This window comes from Microcebus murinus, chromosome 6 (genome assembly GCF_040939455.1).
Source record: "Microcebus murinus isolate Inina chromosome 6, M.murinus_Inina_mat1.0, whole genome shotgun sequence".
Lineage (NCBI taxonomy): Eukaryota > Metazoa > Chordata > Mammalia > Primates > Cheirogaleidae > Microcebus > Microcebus murinus.
The window spans coordinates 70,038,728-70,057,505 of NC_134109.1; the positions used below are offsets into that span (position 1 = coordinate 70,038,728).

Consider the following 18,778-nt stretch of genomic DNA (forward strand, 5'->3'; position numbering starts at 1 on the left):
CACCTCTACAAAATGGCTTCCCCAGAGAAGACAGCTGCTAAATGAAGACAAACTGCTCATGGGGAAACAATCTCGCTACAAAATGAGGCGACTGCATGATATGAGATATAAGCTTTTCCCCTCTTCTCTTCTAATTTCTCTTCTTTTAAGACATTGAAGACGATGTGAGCCAAGAGCTGCACTTCCGGGCAGCAGGGCCGGAAAGCAGTGCCACTGGGGTCAAGGGAGCCCGGGCGCCAGCTCTCGACTGTGCAGTGGTAGAATCCACCAGGCTAGGAGTTTGCCTAAGACTCAATCCGGTTCTCAGCACCACTGCAGCTCAAAAAACAGCGGATTGCAACTGCTAACCTCTCATTTAAATAACTGGTGTTTCGGACTCACGAATCTAGTGGAAAAACTATTTTAGGATCCTTGGGTTCTGTTTCTGTTTGAAAAGTATTAATCACTGGCCTTTCCTTACCTCACTTTTTAAATCTATTCAATGGGCATAACTATGTTAGAGTCTCCTTCTGAGGAAGATCTCGCCATCAGAGGTTTTACTTATTGGAAGTCTGACAGAGTGGACGGATGCCAAGGCCAGGTTATTGGTGGGGTCCTGGTGGGTTTGTTCCCCTCCATACCTTCCAGAGCCCCTTCAAGGATGAACAAGGTGACAAGGTCCTAGGCCTCGGTCTGCTCAACCCCTTCAATGTCCTTCTGACCCAAGGAGGCCCCCGTGGAAAAGACAGCAGGTTTTCCTCTTGGAGATAATCATATTCAACATGCAATTTAAATTATATGGCACTTACTTGGCTTGACAAGGAGCCTTGTCCCCTTCCCAAAGATAAAGGAGAAGCCTTGTCCTTCCCCACAGTGATGATATCAGCATCAAAAACCTGCCAGCTCAGCTCCCCGCCCCCAACCCCCCACAGAGCCCTCCTGAGAAGGGAACTTTCCATGTATTTCCTCCAGTGTAATTCATACAGGTTTGTGCTTTTTCTCCCTTTATAAGTGAGCCCCTCCACTCCTTATTGAGTTCACGGTTCTGTTCCATACTCCCCCTCTACCTCCCTCTTCATCGCAGCTCCTGAGGTCACAGTGGACCCCCGGCCTCAAGCCCCTCCAGTCTATCCCCATGCTGAACATTGGACGCATCTCCATTCCCCACGTGACTGTACTTACAGGGCAGCACAGACAATCTGGTTCCAGAACCGAAGACCATATTCTGGGCATAGTTATTCCCACAGTGCTTCTGGGCTCAGCAAAAACCCCCGAGAGCTTCCTCCCCACAGGCCAGGGCATCTCAACACTCCAACAACCCAGGACCCCGAACCTGTGTTTTTGGGTACAGAGTGAAAAAGCCAGCCTATTTGTCAAGTCCTGAGAACAAAGGGAGTTTGGGACCAAGCAGGCAGAGGTTCCAAAACTTAACCCTGCAGCCCCCTGTGTCCCGCAGGATGCAGCTCTGCATTAATGAGCCCGAGTCTTTTCATGGAGACAGGCTTCGGGGGCTGGGTAGAGGCTTAAAGAGGCTCTCATTTCTCCTCCTGCCTTGAGGCAGGGCTGCACTCCAATCACCCCTGATAGCAGGGTGTCTATCTCCTTTCAAAAACCCTCCAGAGAAAGTGCCCTGGCAACTACTCCTGACAGCTCATTTTCACTGTTCAAAAACCTATTAGGAAGGTTTTAGCACTAACCTAACTCCCTTCCTGCAGTATTAGCCACGTCCTGTGGTCTGAATCCTGGTGGAGCTGGAGCGTGAGCCCCTCCATCTTCTATTGCTTCCTTTCCCAGATTTAGATATGACTCATCTCCTATCCTACCTTACCTTCAACCTCTTTTCTTTGAAATAAACTGCCCCATTTTGCCTCCACAAACATTACTGATCCTCCACCTTGAGGTCTGAGAGTTTCGTTGAGTGGCTCCTCTTAGGAGTCCTATCTCTCGTGAGCTGGGTTACCCTGGAGTAGAAGGGCCTTCCCCGTGAAGCTCCCATCTTCCCTCCGTCACTGCCTTGCCACGCGGGGAGCCCATCTCGTGAGAAGGGCTCAGGCCACTTTGGAGGGTGTCACACTGGGGTCAGCTTGCTGACGGGATGGGGCGAGGTTTCAGTTTCTGCAACACTGGCCCTGCTGTGGTGTGAACTGCATCCCTGCTCCAGGGGTGCAGCTCTCTGCAGAAGTCTCCCCCCTGCCTCTGACACTTGGATGATTTTGTATTCAAATTAGTCAGGATTCTTTCTGTTTCCACTTCCAAATCCCAGGTGAAGAATTTCATAGAACAGGCTGTCATTCTCCACCCTCCCCCCCCATTCCAGCTCTGCTCCTGATGCGTGACAGAGCCTTGACAGAAGAGCCCGAGGGGCGAAACGGAAGCTCTACTGTGCGTTAGAGATGATGTTTATCATTATTATTAATAGCTAGGGTTTAATGAGATTTTTCTATGTTCTCAGCACTATGCTAAATACTTTAGCTGTATTATTTCACTTGATCCTTACAATAACTCAACAAGGTAGGTATATTTTTACTTTCATTTTATGCATGGAGAAACTGACGCTCAGAGAGTTTAAGTAACTTGGCCGTGGTCACACAGCAAGGACTTGAATTCAGGTTTTTCTGTCTCCAAAGTTCATGCTATACTGCCTAATCCATAATTACTTAAGCTCAAAATGTCCAGAGGGGACATGATGGCTGCAGAAATGGCCTCAGTGCTCAGCCTCACATTCTACAGCAGATATTTTATTCTCAATGAAAAGAACCACCAGAACCAGACGCACAGAGTTCTAGTGGTTCTTTTCAAACAGATTTAAATTGCAACAGGGGTATCAAAGTTAGAAAGTGAGAAAGTACTTTCTGGCAGCAAGGTGCTAAATTTTGGAATTGATTACAGAAAGAGGCAGAGGAGCTTCCCACCCTAGACCATCTGACAGAGTCAGAGCACATCTCATCTGGCCAAGAAGCCTGCTAGGAAGCCCGGAGTGGGGTGGTGGACACTGAGTCCCTAGGAGGTCCTTCTGGCATCCGCATTGGCTCAGGTATTGTTTGTGTCTCTATTTCTTTCAAAGTGTTGTCTATGCTCCTGAGAATCCCTCAGCATGAGCTGGAGCAAGCGTGTGCGTGCATGTGTGTGTATGCATGATGCGCTCACATCTCATTTTCAAGCAGAGAAGAGAACCAACTCTCTTTGGCCTGGGGAAATAACATTAATAAAGAGCCCAAGCAGATGCACAGGATTAAAGTAGTTTTCAAACTAATGATTTGATCGATTGCCCCTGAAGGCCCAGGTGAAGAAGAACACAACTTACTTGGCTTCACAGTGAGTGTGGTCCCATCCCCAAAGGTTAATCTGCGTGCACCGGTGGTACACAGTGTGCAGTGCTATTGCAATAACCTTGACTGCGGCCTCTAGGAAGACAGGTGGAGGTGGGGAAGGCAAGCAGGAAAACAAAACCTGAGATGACTGCCCATGGCCAAAACAACCTCCTTGTAATTAGGTTATAACGTGGGAGGAATGCTGATAACTAGCACCTCCCCAGCCTGTTTCCATTTGCTGTAATTTTCCTTGAAAGAATGGGCCTTGGCAGGAGCACCTCCTGGGAAATTCACTCCAAGTGGCTCCTGCTCTGCCTCCTGGGATCCTGTCTTGTTTGTATTCCTGCAGGCCCCCTGTCCATTTTCCTCCAATTCTTGCCTTTTCCTCCCCTACTTTTCTTGGACCTTCCTCCTTGTGGAGGTTCACATAGTTTCCCAGGGAGAGACTACATGGATATTAAAAGCCCAAGTACAATACCCCAGAGAATATGTGCATTAATAACCTTGTTTTCCACTGGTATCATGAACCACCCAACACAAACCAAGCAAAGAAAACACCACCTGTGTTTTGACAGCTTCTGCATGACGGAAGATGGGCTTCTTGGGAAGAATAATTAGCCGGAAAGAAGAACTTACTTGGTGTGACCAGGAGTTTGGTGCCCTTCCCGAAAATGAGTTAGTAACTCCCAATGCTACAGTATGCACAAAATTTCCTTTGTTTGCAAAAACCTCGAAGATGCTGAGAAAAATCAGACCACTCACAGCATAGGAACAGCTCTGACAAAAGCTCAGACTGTAACAACCACCAGACAATAGGCAAAAGAGAAGGGCATTACTGAGGGTTGCCATGGATTGGACCATCCCTCAGAGTCCTGGCTAGTGATTGTCTGTCAGAGGTCATCTAGTCTGTCCTCCTGTCTTCAGCCAAGGTGTTTTCTGACCAAAGACCTGCCTTGCTTTTAAGAGCTCCTAGTTTTGAAGAGCAAGCAACTGTTCCTTATATCTAGCAGAAATCCTACAGACTGCAGTCTGAGCCCTGATCCCTTGGCTGCTTAAGATTCCCTAGTTGAAGACAGGATTTCACATAGACATACTGCACAGACAAACTCATCACAATACAGCAAACCAGTCTCAGTGGTTACTTTCGGGGAGGAAGCTGATATTGAAGGAATGGGTCAAGGTGAATATTGGCTCTATCTGTAATCTAAATGTTTTACAGTGAGACATTTTTATGTATTACTTGTGCAAATTAAAATTAATGATAACATAAAACAGAAACCCACAATGTATTTAAAAATGGCTCTTGGACAAGCCTTTCTGTACTCCCCTACGCTAAGGCACCTGAAGTTCTCTGTGCTAGGGCTTTGGTCTCCTGCGGTCAGAGGCGGGAACTGGGCCAGGGTGTGTGGTCCGAACAGGCTGGAGGCACTGAGGCCAGGGCACAGTGCAGGGCCCAGTCTGTACTTGCCATTACTATCTGGTCAGCTTTTGAATTACAACAGAGTAAACTGTTTCATCTTTCTGCCCAACACTAATGGCCCAGTTCCTAATAGATCTTTCTTGAAGGCAAATGCATTCCTAGGTACACTGAAAAATGATTCAAGGGAACAAGCCGGTGTTGATCAGAATTAGGGATGGCCAGGAGCACTTACTTGCAATCACAGAGAGTCTCGTGCCCTTTCCAAAGACAAACTGCCTGCCTCCTGTATCCCCACAGTGATCGCCTCCATGACAAAAAACCCTGGATGACTGGCCTCAGTGTTTTCCCTGGAAGTTTCTTCTTGTGAATCCTCTTCCCTGGTAGAAACATTCAGAAATCTCTCCACTTAACCATAGGTTTTGTTTTTCCTTAGCACGTCTTTGCCCCCTTCTCCCTGAGCCTCTACAAAGTATGCTATTGTCAAAATGTCTCTGGCTTTGCCTGTCTGCCCTGCTTGATAAGAGCTTCTATACACAGAGTTGTGGCCCAAGGATGCATTTCTGAACTGCCTACAAACTTCTAGCTTATCGTCAGCCTGTGAAAAATATTCCAAAGGAAACCCCTGTTTCTGACCTCATGATGAATTCTTTGCTCTACTAGGAATACAATGGAGTGGTCAGGTCACTTCTCCTAAATGAAGGAAAGGATTCGGAAAATGGGACAGAGTGAGAAGGCTCAACACAAGATATAGCTCTTGGCCACAGACCATCTTTGTTGTCTCTGACGTTAAAGTAGCTCCTAAAAAAGTCATCTCACGCCCATCACTGGAACAAGGGAAATGAGAGAGCATGGGCCATCAGAGCCTGGAACCTTAACAGAGGCCAAAGAGAGCAAAGCAGATCTTTTATAAAGGGTGGAAGGAGAGGGGTCATGGGTACACTGGGGTCATTTCCAAAATCAATTTAGTTGGAGCCAAAAATCACACTGGGTTTAATGTTGTGTTCAAGCAAAAAGTCCACTGGGGACAAGACTGGGAGAAAGCCTTGAAAATGAATTCTGGACAAAGTTTCACGACTTTTTATTCCTGCCAGTAATTAAATAATGGAAAAAGACAATTGATATTTAGGTAGAAGACTGGCAGCAACTTTCCCAGCACTAGAGGGGGAGAATTTGGTATTTACTAAGCTGTGGAAAGGCTGAGGACCAGGTCTCTGCAAGAGAAGAAGGGCCCAGGACTCAGAGGCCACCCACACATCTTAGAGCCTAAGAAATGTTCCCACCCAACACTCCCAACACTTTTAACTCAGTGGGAGTCAATATCAGAAAATCATGTGAACAGCACTTACCGGGGAGAACATGAAGTTGTGTCCCTTTTCCAAAGGTGACTTTGTAAGAGCTTTGTTCACACTGTGATAGGGATCATAACAAAAACTCCTACTAACTCTTTTTTGGAAAGCTACACATTCCTTGATGGATATTTCACCTTCTTGGACTTAACACATTCCCATTTTGTCTCTTTTCCTATAATAAACAGGCCTCATTATCTGCTCAGTCATCTTTCTCTGTGTCTCTTGGTTGTTCTGCTTGAATTTTATGCTGCTTATTGCAAACACGCAGAGAGGAAATTGAATGACCTCATTTGACACTGAGAGTGAATTATAACAGCAACAATTCAACAAACTCCTTTCTGATATCAAACACAATTCTGTTACTGCAGGAAAAAAAAATGCCTGGCAGACAGCCACCGAACTAGAAATCCACTCTTCAGAGCCCAAACAAGGATGGGGGCAGGAATGGCCTGCTTCAGACACACATCTGAATTTCCACCTGGGAGGGACCGCATCACAGAGCCCTTCCCTTACCCTGGCTCTGAGCCTTAAGTTTCAGAATCAGCCATGCCACCAAACTCTGAGGATACTTTGCCTCAGGTCAAGCACATGTTTGCTACACTCATTATAGCCCTGACTGAGCTGGGATCATGGAGATAATTCATTTTGGCCCAAAGGGATCCCGTTTTCTCTTTTGGGAAATGTTCTCCTTTCATAGTCCATGGATGTGGTCTCTTACCACCAAGAGATGGAAACATGGAAACCATATGTCGTTGCCGTCTATCCTGATGGGATCCTTGTTTGCTGTGTAAAGAACCAAGCCCTGTTTCCTCCTCCTCGTTATCTCCCTCACCCCAAAGATGCTCTTTGCCACGGGTCTTAAAGAAAGTTAACGTGGATGGTTACATTTACTAGATCTAAAACAAACTTATGGAGTCACCTAGTTCATTTCCTTGTCTGCTGGCATTTCCCACAGCTGAACCATTTAAGAATAGGCTATCCTAGCTTAAAGCTCCCTGGGTTGGTCACCCATAGTTGCAATTATAACCTGTTGTAGGGTTTAATAACCCAGTTAGTCAACTTGATGACACCTGCCTCTTAATATTAATTTTTGGTCTGACGTTTGGATGGGTCCTGTTGTCCCCTCCATAGCAATGTGGGGGAACCAATGCCCCAAGAGCACCCCCAGGAAGGCCAGGCTCTTGACTGCCTTATTCCCCTCCTTTCCAACGAGGTATGTTTAAAACTCTTTTACTCCCCATGGAAGAATTGATCGTTAAACAAAAGTCTTGTCGTCATGCCTGTCATTCTATTTCACTCTGAATTTCCTTTCAGGTGTTTATAAAGCCATCTGGGATCAGCAATTTGTCTTTGAATTGTTTATTTCCCCCCCATTGCATTTGAATAGTAAGGCTGTGTTTTCAGTGAAATTTGACATGTATGGGACTAGATGTGGACATTTGTCAAAATGGGACAATGTTTGGGTTTCCTATTAGATCTTTTAGAATAAATATATATGCAGGCAAAAGAGACAAAGAAGGTACCTTATAAATATTAGTAGCATTTAAAATGAGATAGCTTCTCATTTATAATACAAGGGAAGACAAATTCTATGGGAAAAAAAAATCACAGTAAACATACAAATCATTGCAGAACATAATTTAAGAGATACTGTGGCTGTAGATAACTCCTGGCCTCAATATCTCTCTGGAAAAAGAAAAGCTGAGTTACCATATTAAAAGTGATCTGAGTTGGTCTCATTTTGCATCTATTTATCATTATTACTCTATTTTCAACAATCATGACTGTTTGACGTATTTGCAAAAGTCATTTTTTAAGATGTACTTTTGTTTACATATTAAATTAAATCTCCACTAACATCCTAGGACTTGTTTGGTCAAATATAAATAGAACATGGCCACTTACTGGGCTTCACCACCAGCTGGGTTCCATTTCCAAAGAAGATCCTGGCGTTGTTATTCGCACAGCATTTCCTGCCTTTACTGAAAGCTTTAGTGAAACCCAACCAAACACACAGCACTCTGGCTAGGAGGCAGTTGGACTCTCTATGGTTTTTTTTTTTCCTGTGTTTCTGGAAATTGGCTTTTTATGATAGGAAGAAAAAAAATTGGTTCTGCTACATAAAGCAAAACATTTCTCCTTTAAAAAGACCAAACTTATGAGCTTTAAAACCCTTTTGCATTTCTAGGCTTAAATCTGCCAAAGCTGAATCAAATAACTTGTTAACAACTCTCGCAGTCAATGCGTGAACTCAGCCTCAGACACACAGGTATGAAAAGATGATACATTCTTACTTCCACAGGGATATTTCCTGCTACAGAGCCATCTGAACTCACCTCCAGACTGCACCTAAACTTCAGGACCCTGTCCCTTAACCACTGGTCAAGTTATTTCGAAGCCTTCTCAGTGTGCAATAGTGCTTACGCGATAGCCTAAGAAAATATTTCATCAGAGAAGAGTAACAAAAGTCAAGCAGTCCTATTTTTCCCCTAGGAAGTTCCACCATGGACTCATATGTAGTTTCAGCCAGGAAGGGGTAGAGAGTAATGACATGCCATCTCCCACAACCTTAAGAAAGTCCAGTCCTGAAATAAATGGCAGAAGTGAACATTTTCTGTTATAAAGAAGATTGCATCCTAAAGGCAAGATGAGGGCATGCGAGAGCCCCTTTATCACAAAGCTGCGGTGTTGGCTGGGCTTTACACTAAGTATCTGGGAAAAAGAGAGAGGAGTGAGCATCCCAGACGGTGATACCAGGTCACTGACTTTCTTGGTTACAAGTAGAGCTTAAGAAATAGACTTTTAAGCTTGGAGAGACAAGGAGACTTGATCTCATCCCCAGAATGACTAGGAGTTGTTGATTCTTCATATTTGAAGAGGAAAAGTTCAAAGCTAATTTTATTTCTCTCCTCTCAGGCTGGGAGCAGTAGGTGTCCAGAGCAAACAAAAAGAATTTATTGTAGGGAAAGCGAAAGGGAATCCAATGCAGGAAATAGAGGAAGGTGTTACATGGATCACAGTTCTCAAACTGAGCTAACTGCCCTAAGCCTCCATTTTTCCCCCCTTGCTTACCCCAGGGGGTTAGTTTTGCCTGACTTCTCAGCATTCTACTCAAGTGTGGCTCTGGAGTCTCTTTTGGAAGGAAAATAAAACATGGCCTATAGAAGAAGGTGCTTATACCAGGTGAGTAGGTTAGCAGAAGTTGTATCTACACGGGTAAGGTTATGACCAGAGCTGATAAATGCCCAGGAGATTGGGTTCACAGAAGCAGAAAGACTGCAGCATTGGGATAAGAACAATTTCCCCAAAGTCTTTTTTCTTTGAGGTTTATCTTAAAATTAGCATGTTTTCCCTTCCCTGACTGAGGTGTGCCATCCAGGAGAATGGGAAATTCTTAGAGCTTGCCATATCATGGGCAGATGAGGGATGACAGCTGGGAACAGAGTCGACCTTCAGCCCTCCTTTTCCCCAAAAATTGCCTGTAACCTCCCGCTTGCCTCAGACACAGAATCCACCTGACAAAGCCCACGACTCACGTACTTGGCTTGACGGAAAGCAGAGTGCCAGTCCCAAAGATGAGCTTGTTTGCAGAGCCCCCATAATTCACACAGCCCTTCAGAGCCTTACACTAACCCCCGGTGGGGGTGGGCATGGCAGGATGGGGTGAGGACAGCTCAGTCCCACTCCTGCGAAAGCTGACTTTCCAGGTATCCCTCCAACCTTCATATTTCCCTGACATGCCCTAATGCTGCCTTTTAAGTTCATCCTAATGGGGTTTGTGCAGAACCCTGGGAGATTCCAGCAAGTGACCGAGAGCTCTGCAGGCATCTGCTCTCCTGGGACGGCAACCTGGGCAAGGATGTCAGGAAAGCTGCATGCACGCTATTTTTCACCTTTGAAAGTTTCAGTCTTTGACCGTGGCCCTTTCCCTTTTCTTTGAATTTGCTTTTCCAGGGGAATGAGGCTGTTTCTATCCTTAAGAAAGAATTCTAACCATATCAGAGGGAATTAGACACTCCCTAACAACCTGGCTCTGCTCTCTTAGAGGGCTGGTTAAGTATTATTCATTCTGGAAGCAACTAGACCAAACAAAAGAGTTAGTGGCTGACATCGCTTCTCGCTGGGAGTGAAGACCTCACTTGGGTAGAGTGCATTGTCTCCAGCAGGCTGGACTGTTCTTAAAAATACAATTTGTATGCTCTGCTTCGTGCATTATTCAACTAGTGTCTCACAGTCACATCTCTGAGTCTTACCTGGCTTTATAATTAGCTTGGTCCCAGTGCCCCAGATCAACCGATAGTTGCTATCCACACAGACACAAAAACCTTAACAAAAACCTTCACTGTCCTTCTGGGGAGCTTATTAGAGATAAAGCCCAGATAAAAAGTCTAGAGGAAAGCACATAAGACAATGTAGGAGTATTGGCTATTGGAGATTATTTGCTCATTTAATTACATTTGATTCCCTTGCCCATTATAGATTCCAGACACAGATGATGAAATCAAATGACTAAACATCCAAAGTCAATCTAGGTCTCTCGGCATGTAAGGGAAACATAATTCATCAACAGTTTTCAAATTGGAGAAGCTGAGCTTGCTTCACCTTCCCTGATATTTTAATAAAAATGCAAAAGGGAGAAACAGATCATTTGTTTGGAGTCATAATGCACCTGACTCTCTAGTGTCTTAATTTCACTGCTGATAAGATTTTGGTCAGCACCACGGTGTTCACATACGGACTGAAGTGTCCCGGTTTGTACAGGGTTCTGTCTGTGAGAAATGGCACCCTGTGGGCTGTGGCCCCAGGCAGCTGGAGATGTGGAAGGCCCTTACAGAACTCGTCTTTGGGAAGGGTGGCCTGCGGTACTGTGAGAATGTACCCAAATGGCTTGGCTGTGTATAGAAAACACCTTTTCAAAATTGCTCCTTGGTTTCTAGTACTTACTTGGAAAGACTTGCAATCTGGTCCCAGTCCCAAAGATGAGCTTGTCTCTGTTGGAGGACACAGTGATACGGAGACCAACAGAAACCTCCTAAGCCCCTCTGCTCTATCCCCGTCACTGGCACCGGATGACTATCAATAGCAAAGAAGATCTGGGGATACATTTAAAGCTCCAATGTAATCAAGCAGTCAGTTTTTGCTTTGGTTAAGTTTTATCTCCTGAAAATGCCTATGACCTGTGCTTATTATGTTTGCAATGCACAAAGTGACAGCTCAGGATAATTCACTGTAAGAAAGCAGGGAGTCTCAAGCTCTGATCCCAGTTCTGATTTTTTGTTTGTTTGTTTTTGGTTTGACTAAAATGATTTAACTTGTCTGTGTGTCAGCTTTTCTGTGAAGTATGTTTGATGGTGTATGACCCTGTTTACCTTATTAGGGAACATTGTGGGATAAAAGGACTGGCCGTGGTGCAGTGGGTTACAGATTGAAATGCATTTTGAATAAAGTGGGCAAAACATGACTGTTCAAGTCAAGATATTATTAACACAAATAGCAGGAACTACAGTAGCTGAAGTTTACTGTCAATATAACTAACAGAAAAGCTTTCCTAGTGAAAACTGAAGGAGAATATATCTGTCTTGTGTGTTTGCCCATAAGAAAGTTAGTGGCTACACCTCTTAATCTGCCAGAAGAGACATGCATGGAAAAGGTCAGCTTAATTTTGAGGTCTGAATGCCAGGGGAGAAGAAGAAATGATTATCCTCCCACAGCAGTGAATAAACACAGATTAGGTTCCCATGACATGCAAATTTCCCTTTGCTATTGGCAGTGTTGAATGGAACCAGTCAAAGTTATTTTTAAAAATGAATTCGACCATGTTCATGGTCAAACTGGCTATGTAGGTACACCCAGAAACTGTATCCATTAGTGACTAGCTGGGAAATGGGTGTGTGTGTGTGTCAAGAACTCTTCTATTGGATTTATAGACATATTAACCCACAGAGAGGAGAAGAGACACACTTACGTGGCATAACAATCACTTGAGTGCCAGACCCGAGGTGCAGCGTACCCCCAAAGCCTGTCTGTCCACCATGGATCACTCCACTACAAAAACCCTGCCACCTCTTCATAGCCACATGTCCTGGGACCCAAGGTGGAAGCTAGAGTTTCTCAGGCACGAGAGAGGATGCAGGCACACATGTCACGAGGCCGTGGCATTCCTTGTTCCATCTCAGACCTTCCTTTCCAAGGCTCTTCCTGCTCCTGGGCTCCTCTCCAGCCTTGAGGATCACTAAAGGCGCTAAGAAACTGCTCAGAAATACAGCTGATGGCTAAAGAGGCAGGCGGCAGCATGTGGCGAGTGGCCCATGCTGCACGTGGACATGGCAGCCAGGCATCCGAAGGAGAGAGCAAGGAGTTAGACGCTGGAGTTGGAGACCGAAAGGATAGGATGGAGAGGGGAAGGGTCTGAAAACAAAGGCAAGAAGAGCAGACACACACTAACGGCTGATGTCAAAATTGGTCATGCTCTGCTTTGTGAGTGCACACAAGTTCTAGGGGAAAGAGATTTTCCTGGGTCTGTCAGTTCCCTGACCTATTTAGTACTGTGCTACCTCCTGCGACAACCTCTTACGTGAAGCTAAGAAGCTCCACACCACAAACGGAGACCACCTTCCTGTCTGATTTCTGTCCTGAAGAGCCATCTGACCAAATGTTCTGCACGAGGGGGTGGGAACTGCAGACACAAAAAGATACTCAGAATCTGTTTCTCTCTTCCCAATTAGGCTGTCAATCTGTTTAGCTAATAAGTCGTATAAAGTGTCTTAATCTCTTCCCAGGAAAGGAGTCATATAAATGCAAAATAGCAGCGGCAATAAGTCAAATGGCTTGCTGGGGAATCTTTTCTTTGTGTGAAGAGACGCTGTTTAGTAGAAGGAAAACTTTCTGCGTGGAGAGGAGACAGACAGAGAGAGAGAGAGAGAGAGAGGGAGAGAAAAAAAACCCACAGCAGCATTTGTTTTTATTAGGCTGAGTCTATGCAGCACAAAGTAAAACAGATTTGGCAATTATTTAGGTAATGTGACAGTCAATTTAAGCAATTTTGAGCACAAAGAAGTTTTCTCAAGGAAGTGCCTAAATATCTGGATCAGCTACCAACATTAATCAAATTAACTGGACAATTGTGCTGTATAGACACAAACTAATAAATGTACCCTGAGATAGTTCTTCTGAAAGGCTTACATTTTATAAGCACAACATTAAAACTGGTCCAATATTTATAACCACTCTCTTCATCTTGGCACTGCAGTCGACATTTCCCAATTTTTCTTACAACACATGTCTTACACTGAGAGCTGCAAAGGTAAGGGTGACCTTCTCCCTGGAGAGTCTTATCAGGTTAACACATGGAAGCTCATTTAGAAATTCATTAGGTGTCTGGGATGTGGGAGCTGGTCATTATAGATTAAGAGCTTTTTCTCAAGTGGCAAAAGACTTACGGGGAATAATGGTGAGCCTTGTTCCAGTTCCAAAGATGAGTTTGTTTAGCCCAGAAGTTGACACAGTGTTTCTCCCCAGTATAAAAACACTTTCCTACTCTGCTAGATCTTCTTCCTCTGTGAAGTTCACCACCAGGGGCATGTTTTACACATTTGAACTCCTACTTGATGATAACCTTTAAAAAACCATCCTAGAAAAAGTACTATTTTTCATGTTTCCTAATAAATAATAAAAAATCCGAACAATAAAAATAATAACAACAAATCCAAGCAACAGTACCCTCTCTTTCTCACCAATTATTATTTTTTTTCCCCAAACAAAAGCTTGCCATTTCCCTGCTACCTATTTTCTCCCTGGAAGATATAATGTTTGAAGAATTCTAGCGGTCACAGGGGTGGTTTCTACTCTAGTATACTATTATGTGAAATCACCTTTCTTTTTTGTGAGCCACCCACATTTGATGTTTTTATTCCTCCCAAGTCAGCCAAACTTCCATTCTCTCAGCCTTAGCCTAGAAATTCCAGACCCATCACATCTCAAGCTTTGCTGCTCTTTTTTTTACAAGCATAAAGAGCTGTATTTGCCACTCTTTTTGCCACTAGCTGAAACTAAATGGGTTAGAAAAGACCATGTTAGCCAGACTTTCCACATATTCTACTTATGTTTATAAAAGGAAAATATAACCTAAAAATAAGAGTCTTTGGTTGGAAGTTGAAAAGGCAGAGGAGATCAACTAAAAAAAATGAACATTCATAGCTCACGTGGGAACATTCAGACCTACCTGGTTTTACTTGTAAAGTTGTCCCTTGCCCGAAGATTAGTTTTCCTGTGTTGCCAGAGTCACACTCTAATGCTATACTTTACAAAAACAGTAAGTGGGGATCATTTCTATTTTTCCTTCCTTCCCTCCAGCAACCTGATCTAGTAACAACAAAAACACTTACTGAAGACTTACTATGGGCATTAACTCTTTTAATCTCAAAACATCTCAGTGAGCTGGGATGTGAGAGCTGGTCATTAGATGAGAAAAATGATGCATAAAGAGATTATGTGACATGCTCAAGGTCACACATCTAGTATGTGGCAGAGTAAGGATTTGCCTAAACAGTCTGATTCCAAAATTCATGTTCTTGACCACTATACCATACCTTTCATCAACCTCCCCCAACCCCATTTTAGGTTCTCCTTTGAAGTGTGTATAGTGGTAACACTGACAAAATCGTTAGCTCATTAACCCTAATGAATACATTCTGAGATAGTTCTTCTGAAAGCCTTACATTTTATAAACTTAACATTAAAACTGGTCCAATATTTATACCCACTCTCTTCATTTTGGCACTGTAAATTGACATCTCCCATTTTTCTTTACTGCACATTTTATATTTAGAACTACAAAGGCAAGGGTGACCTTCTCCCTGGAGAGTTTTATCAGGCTAGCACATGCAAGCTCTTTAGAAATTCATTGAAGCCCCTATCAAAGGTGCCTTTCCTGGAGCCCCTGGGCTCTGCTGTATGCTCCGCTCTCCTCCTCAAGCCTTGCCAATCCTGGAGCTCCAGCACTGACCCAGCTCCTGGCCCCAGCCCAGGCCACAGCGGACACTGCTGGGCACACAATTGGGTTTGTGAAGCAAGATGCTGAACAGGGAAGGTGGTCTCTAAGATGCTCCTGAAGATTCTTAGAATAACTTCTCTGGGAAGGCCAGAATTAGGATGAAATCAACTCCTTCCCTGTTACTGCTAGCAAATTCACAATAAGGCTCTAAGCCAATGAGAACTGAGAGATGCAGGAGTTATATGGCCAGTTTGAGTCATTCTGGATAATCTGTGGCGGGGAGATATTCTCAAGCGTGGTCACTGGATGGCCCTGAGTCCTGAGAGTTCCCAGAAGCACTTGACTCATCTTTGGCTCGAGAGAGACAGTATTTCCCAGTGGCCCGTGGAGAGGCTGGTGCAGGATTGACTAAAGAGGTCACAGAATGGGCGGCACATTCTCACCTTCTCAGTGCTCCTCGACAGCCCTTTTCAGAATGGGCTAACCTGTTTGCTCTGCAAGATAACAGTCTAATACTCCAACTGCCCGCCTACCATGCACTTCTGGATTCCTCTGCCTCGTTATTTTGATTGAGGGGTAGGCAAGGGTCCACCTTTGGTGAACAGGACAAAAACACTACCCATAACTAGACATTTCAAACAGTAAAGCTAAAAAAGAAAGAGGCAGTTTCTGAGATATTTTAAACCACATAGACAGGTTTGAGAGAGTTAACATGAAGACTCACTTGGATTTACCGCCAGACTTGTCCCCAATCCCCAAATCAGCTTACGGTTGTTGCCAATATTACACAGTCACAGAAAGCTTTACAGAAACCGACCAGGCCAATGTGTATCAGGAAATCCCTTTCGATCCCCAAATCCGGCCGGCGTGCTCCTCCAGCTGGGACTCCGGCCAAAGAGGCAGCGGAGAAGACTGTTTATTATGGCGGTCAATTCACAGCATGGTCGGGCTCTTCTGAAGTTGAATAGTTCATCTCTCTACCTCCAGACCAAGTTGCCTCCTGACCAGGCCAGCAAGGAGTGGTGTAACCCTGAGAAGCCACCGGGGAAGGATTCTCCCAATCCGGGTCTCACCCACCCTGTCTCTAACATTATCAGACTTTCTGACCCAAATGGTTAAGACATAAAGAAAATTCTGTTTTTCTCTAATGCATCTGTTCCTGTGCCAGACAATGACATATATGCCCATTTTCACATGTCCATATGCCATGTATGTATACCATATAATCATTAGAATTAATGATTAGAATTAACATAAAAAGTAAAATCTAGTAGAGAAAACAGAAAACTGAGCTCAGTGCTATGGCTTCCTTTTGAAATTAGAGCATTCATTATGGATTCAGTAGAGATACTCACGGGGTTTGACCATTAACCTTGTTCCCCCTCCAAATGTGAGCACGCCGCCTGCATTATTATTCACACAGTGATCTTCAGCTCAGCAAAAACCTCCTAGAAGCTGAACTAAGTTTTCCCTAAAGATCTTCTGGAAGGAGCGATATCGTGAGCACAGAGAATATTAAGTAATTGTCACAGTAATAACCTGGCACAGAATTCTACCACCAGTTTGGATTTCAGGACTGTTTCTACATTGAATAAATAAAGGATATTCTTTCTAAATGTTCTAAAGAAAGAGTTTTCCTGCACAAGCCCAAGGTACTGATGGCCAAAATCCTAACATATCCTCTGGTGTTTTAGATAATAATTCTCCAGGGTTCTGAAAATTATATACCTCATTTGGACAAAGTAGGAAGAGTTTATGTCTATGGCACCAAAGCAAAAGCAGTCAGAGAGACTATTGCCACCATGGGAGGGGTTGAGGGAAGCTGTCACCATCCACATGGCAGGTGGGGGCAGCATATTGATTCATACTTTTAGGGTGCCAGAGCCAGTCACCTCTGACTGAGGTCACCTATGGAACATCTGAGGGGATACCCAGCCTTTTCAGTCCACACAACTGGAGATAGTCACATGCATTGGTCTGCCCTGGAATTCACCCTTGGACTCCAACTCCAGGTCTTTTCATGCCCTGCTTAGACAGTCACCAGGAAGAGGACTTTTCACCACTTCCTACCCTGTCCTAGGAGAGACTTTTCCACTCTCACTGTCCCTTTCCTACGAGATAACTCAAGCTCAAGGACTAACCTGAAATCATTCTTTTATGATTAAGAAGGTAGCTTCTTTTCACATATTTTCTATGTGATCCTTTTGAGCTTCTCTCAACTCTGAATAACCTGATGGAAAGTCTAAGACAGAAACCCATGGACACCACCACTGACTGTCCAGCATGGTCTCCTTCCTCTTCCTCCCCACTGGCCACCTTGAGGACCAGGGGCTTAATGACTGACATTAGGAATTGACCACTCCAGAGGGGAACCGACAAACATGCAGCCCATAAACTTCCTACTTGGATTAAGTCAGTGTTATTCCTCTTCCAGGGAATACCTTCCCAGGCACAGAACCCCCTTCTCATGCCCATCACAGAAGCCACCTCCTTCCTTCTGACTTTGCTATTTTTCTGCTGGATCTCTTATCCCGGCCTCCTTAATAAGAAAATGATGTAATTTCTCAAGATTTCCCCATGAAACTGTCTGGTGACACCTATGCTGGGCTGTGAAACCTGATTTGTTTCACCTGTGCAAGCTGTTTTTGGTGGTGGGTCCAGGATGGTTGATGCATGGACCCACGGTGCCGATGTGGATATGTGTAAGCATTTGGGGGAAGATGTCTGGTCGCCTGGAGCACAGCATTCACGAAAGGGAATAGCTGGGAATAAATATAGAGAATAGAAAGGACTCAGATTCTAGAGGGCCTTGAGGGACAGGATAGGATCTGGGCATGATTATCCCTTGAGATATTTCTCAAAATATGAATGTCCAGATGAAGCACTGAGTTGGACAGGGAAGAGAGAAACAAGGAGGGGTAGGAAAAGCAAGTGAAAAATGTGAAATGAGAATGTACTTTTCAGATAATAGAATAAAGAACACAGAATTCCTGTTGTGTTTAGAGGAGTCTCTCGAGGTCTTCCAGTTATAAATATTTTTCTAATGATTAATACAATTCTTATTGTATTGGTGGCAAGTCCGTCATGGTGAGCCTCAGAGTGCTCCTTTACCCTCCAGTCCACAGTAGAAGGACCCAGAAGTGCCACTTTAGACAGCAGTAATTTTAGTTTCCATAGTTTATAACAGGTACCTCCCTTATTCTACCTTCCCCTGCCCCTCAAATATGAATACCAACAACTTTTAAAACGAAGTCTGTCTTGCCTGAAATACTCACTTGGCAAAACATTCAGCCTGGTGCCTGCTCCAAAGGTGTATTTGTAGTTTCCTGAGGTAGTCACAGTGTTATGTGTCTCTACATAAACCAATGTAAGGTCACCATTTCCTGAAGCAGCTTTACTGTCCATGCATGGGACATCACACACACTTTCTCCACTGGAAGGCCTTGACCTCATGTTTTTCTAAAAGGAATTTATTTGGGATTATATCTCAGTCCATAGAGAAAGTCTTCACTGCTTCTATTGGGTCTGGGTTTGCAAAACTTTCGCAAGCTCATGCTATCTTTAAGTGTGTTTATTAACTAGAGAGGTTGATTTAATATATGTAGTAGGACTTTATCTAAATGATTATTGAATCCTTCAAAGTATTTTCTTAAGGACTCTGAGAGTCAGTTTATGAGCCACACGAATGAAGCAATGACATTATTTTATAGTTACATCTCATTTTGGA

General features: G+C 44.1%; 1 gene segment (V, D, J or C); it reads right to left on the reverse strand.

Annotated features, from left to right (window-relative positions):
• LOC105864674 (T cell receptor alpha chain constant-like) overlaps positions 1–18,778 on the reverse strand; it is a 528,183-nt gene that overhangs the window by 31,937 nt on the left and 477,468 nt on the right. Inside the window, 1 exon segment of the C gene segment in view lies at positions 16,407–16,461. Within this exon segment, the coding sequence occupies positions 16,407–16,461 (55 nt within the window).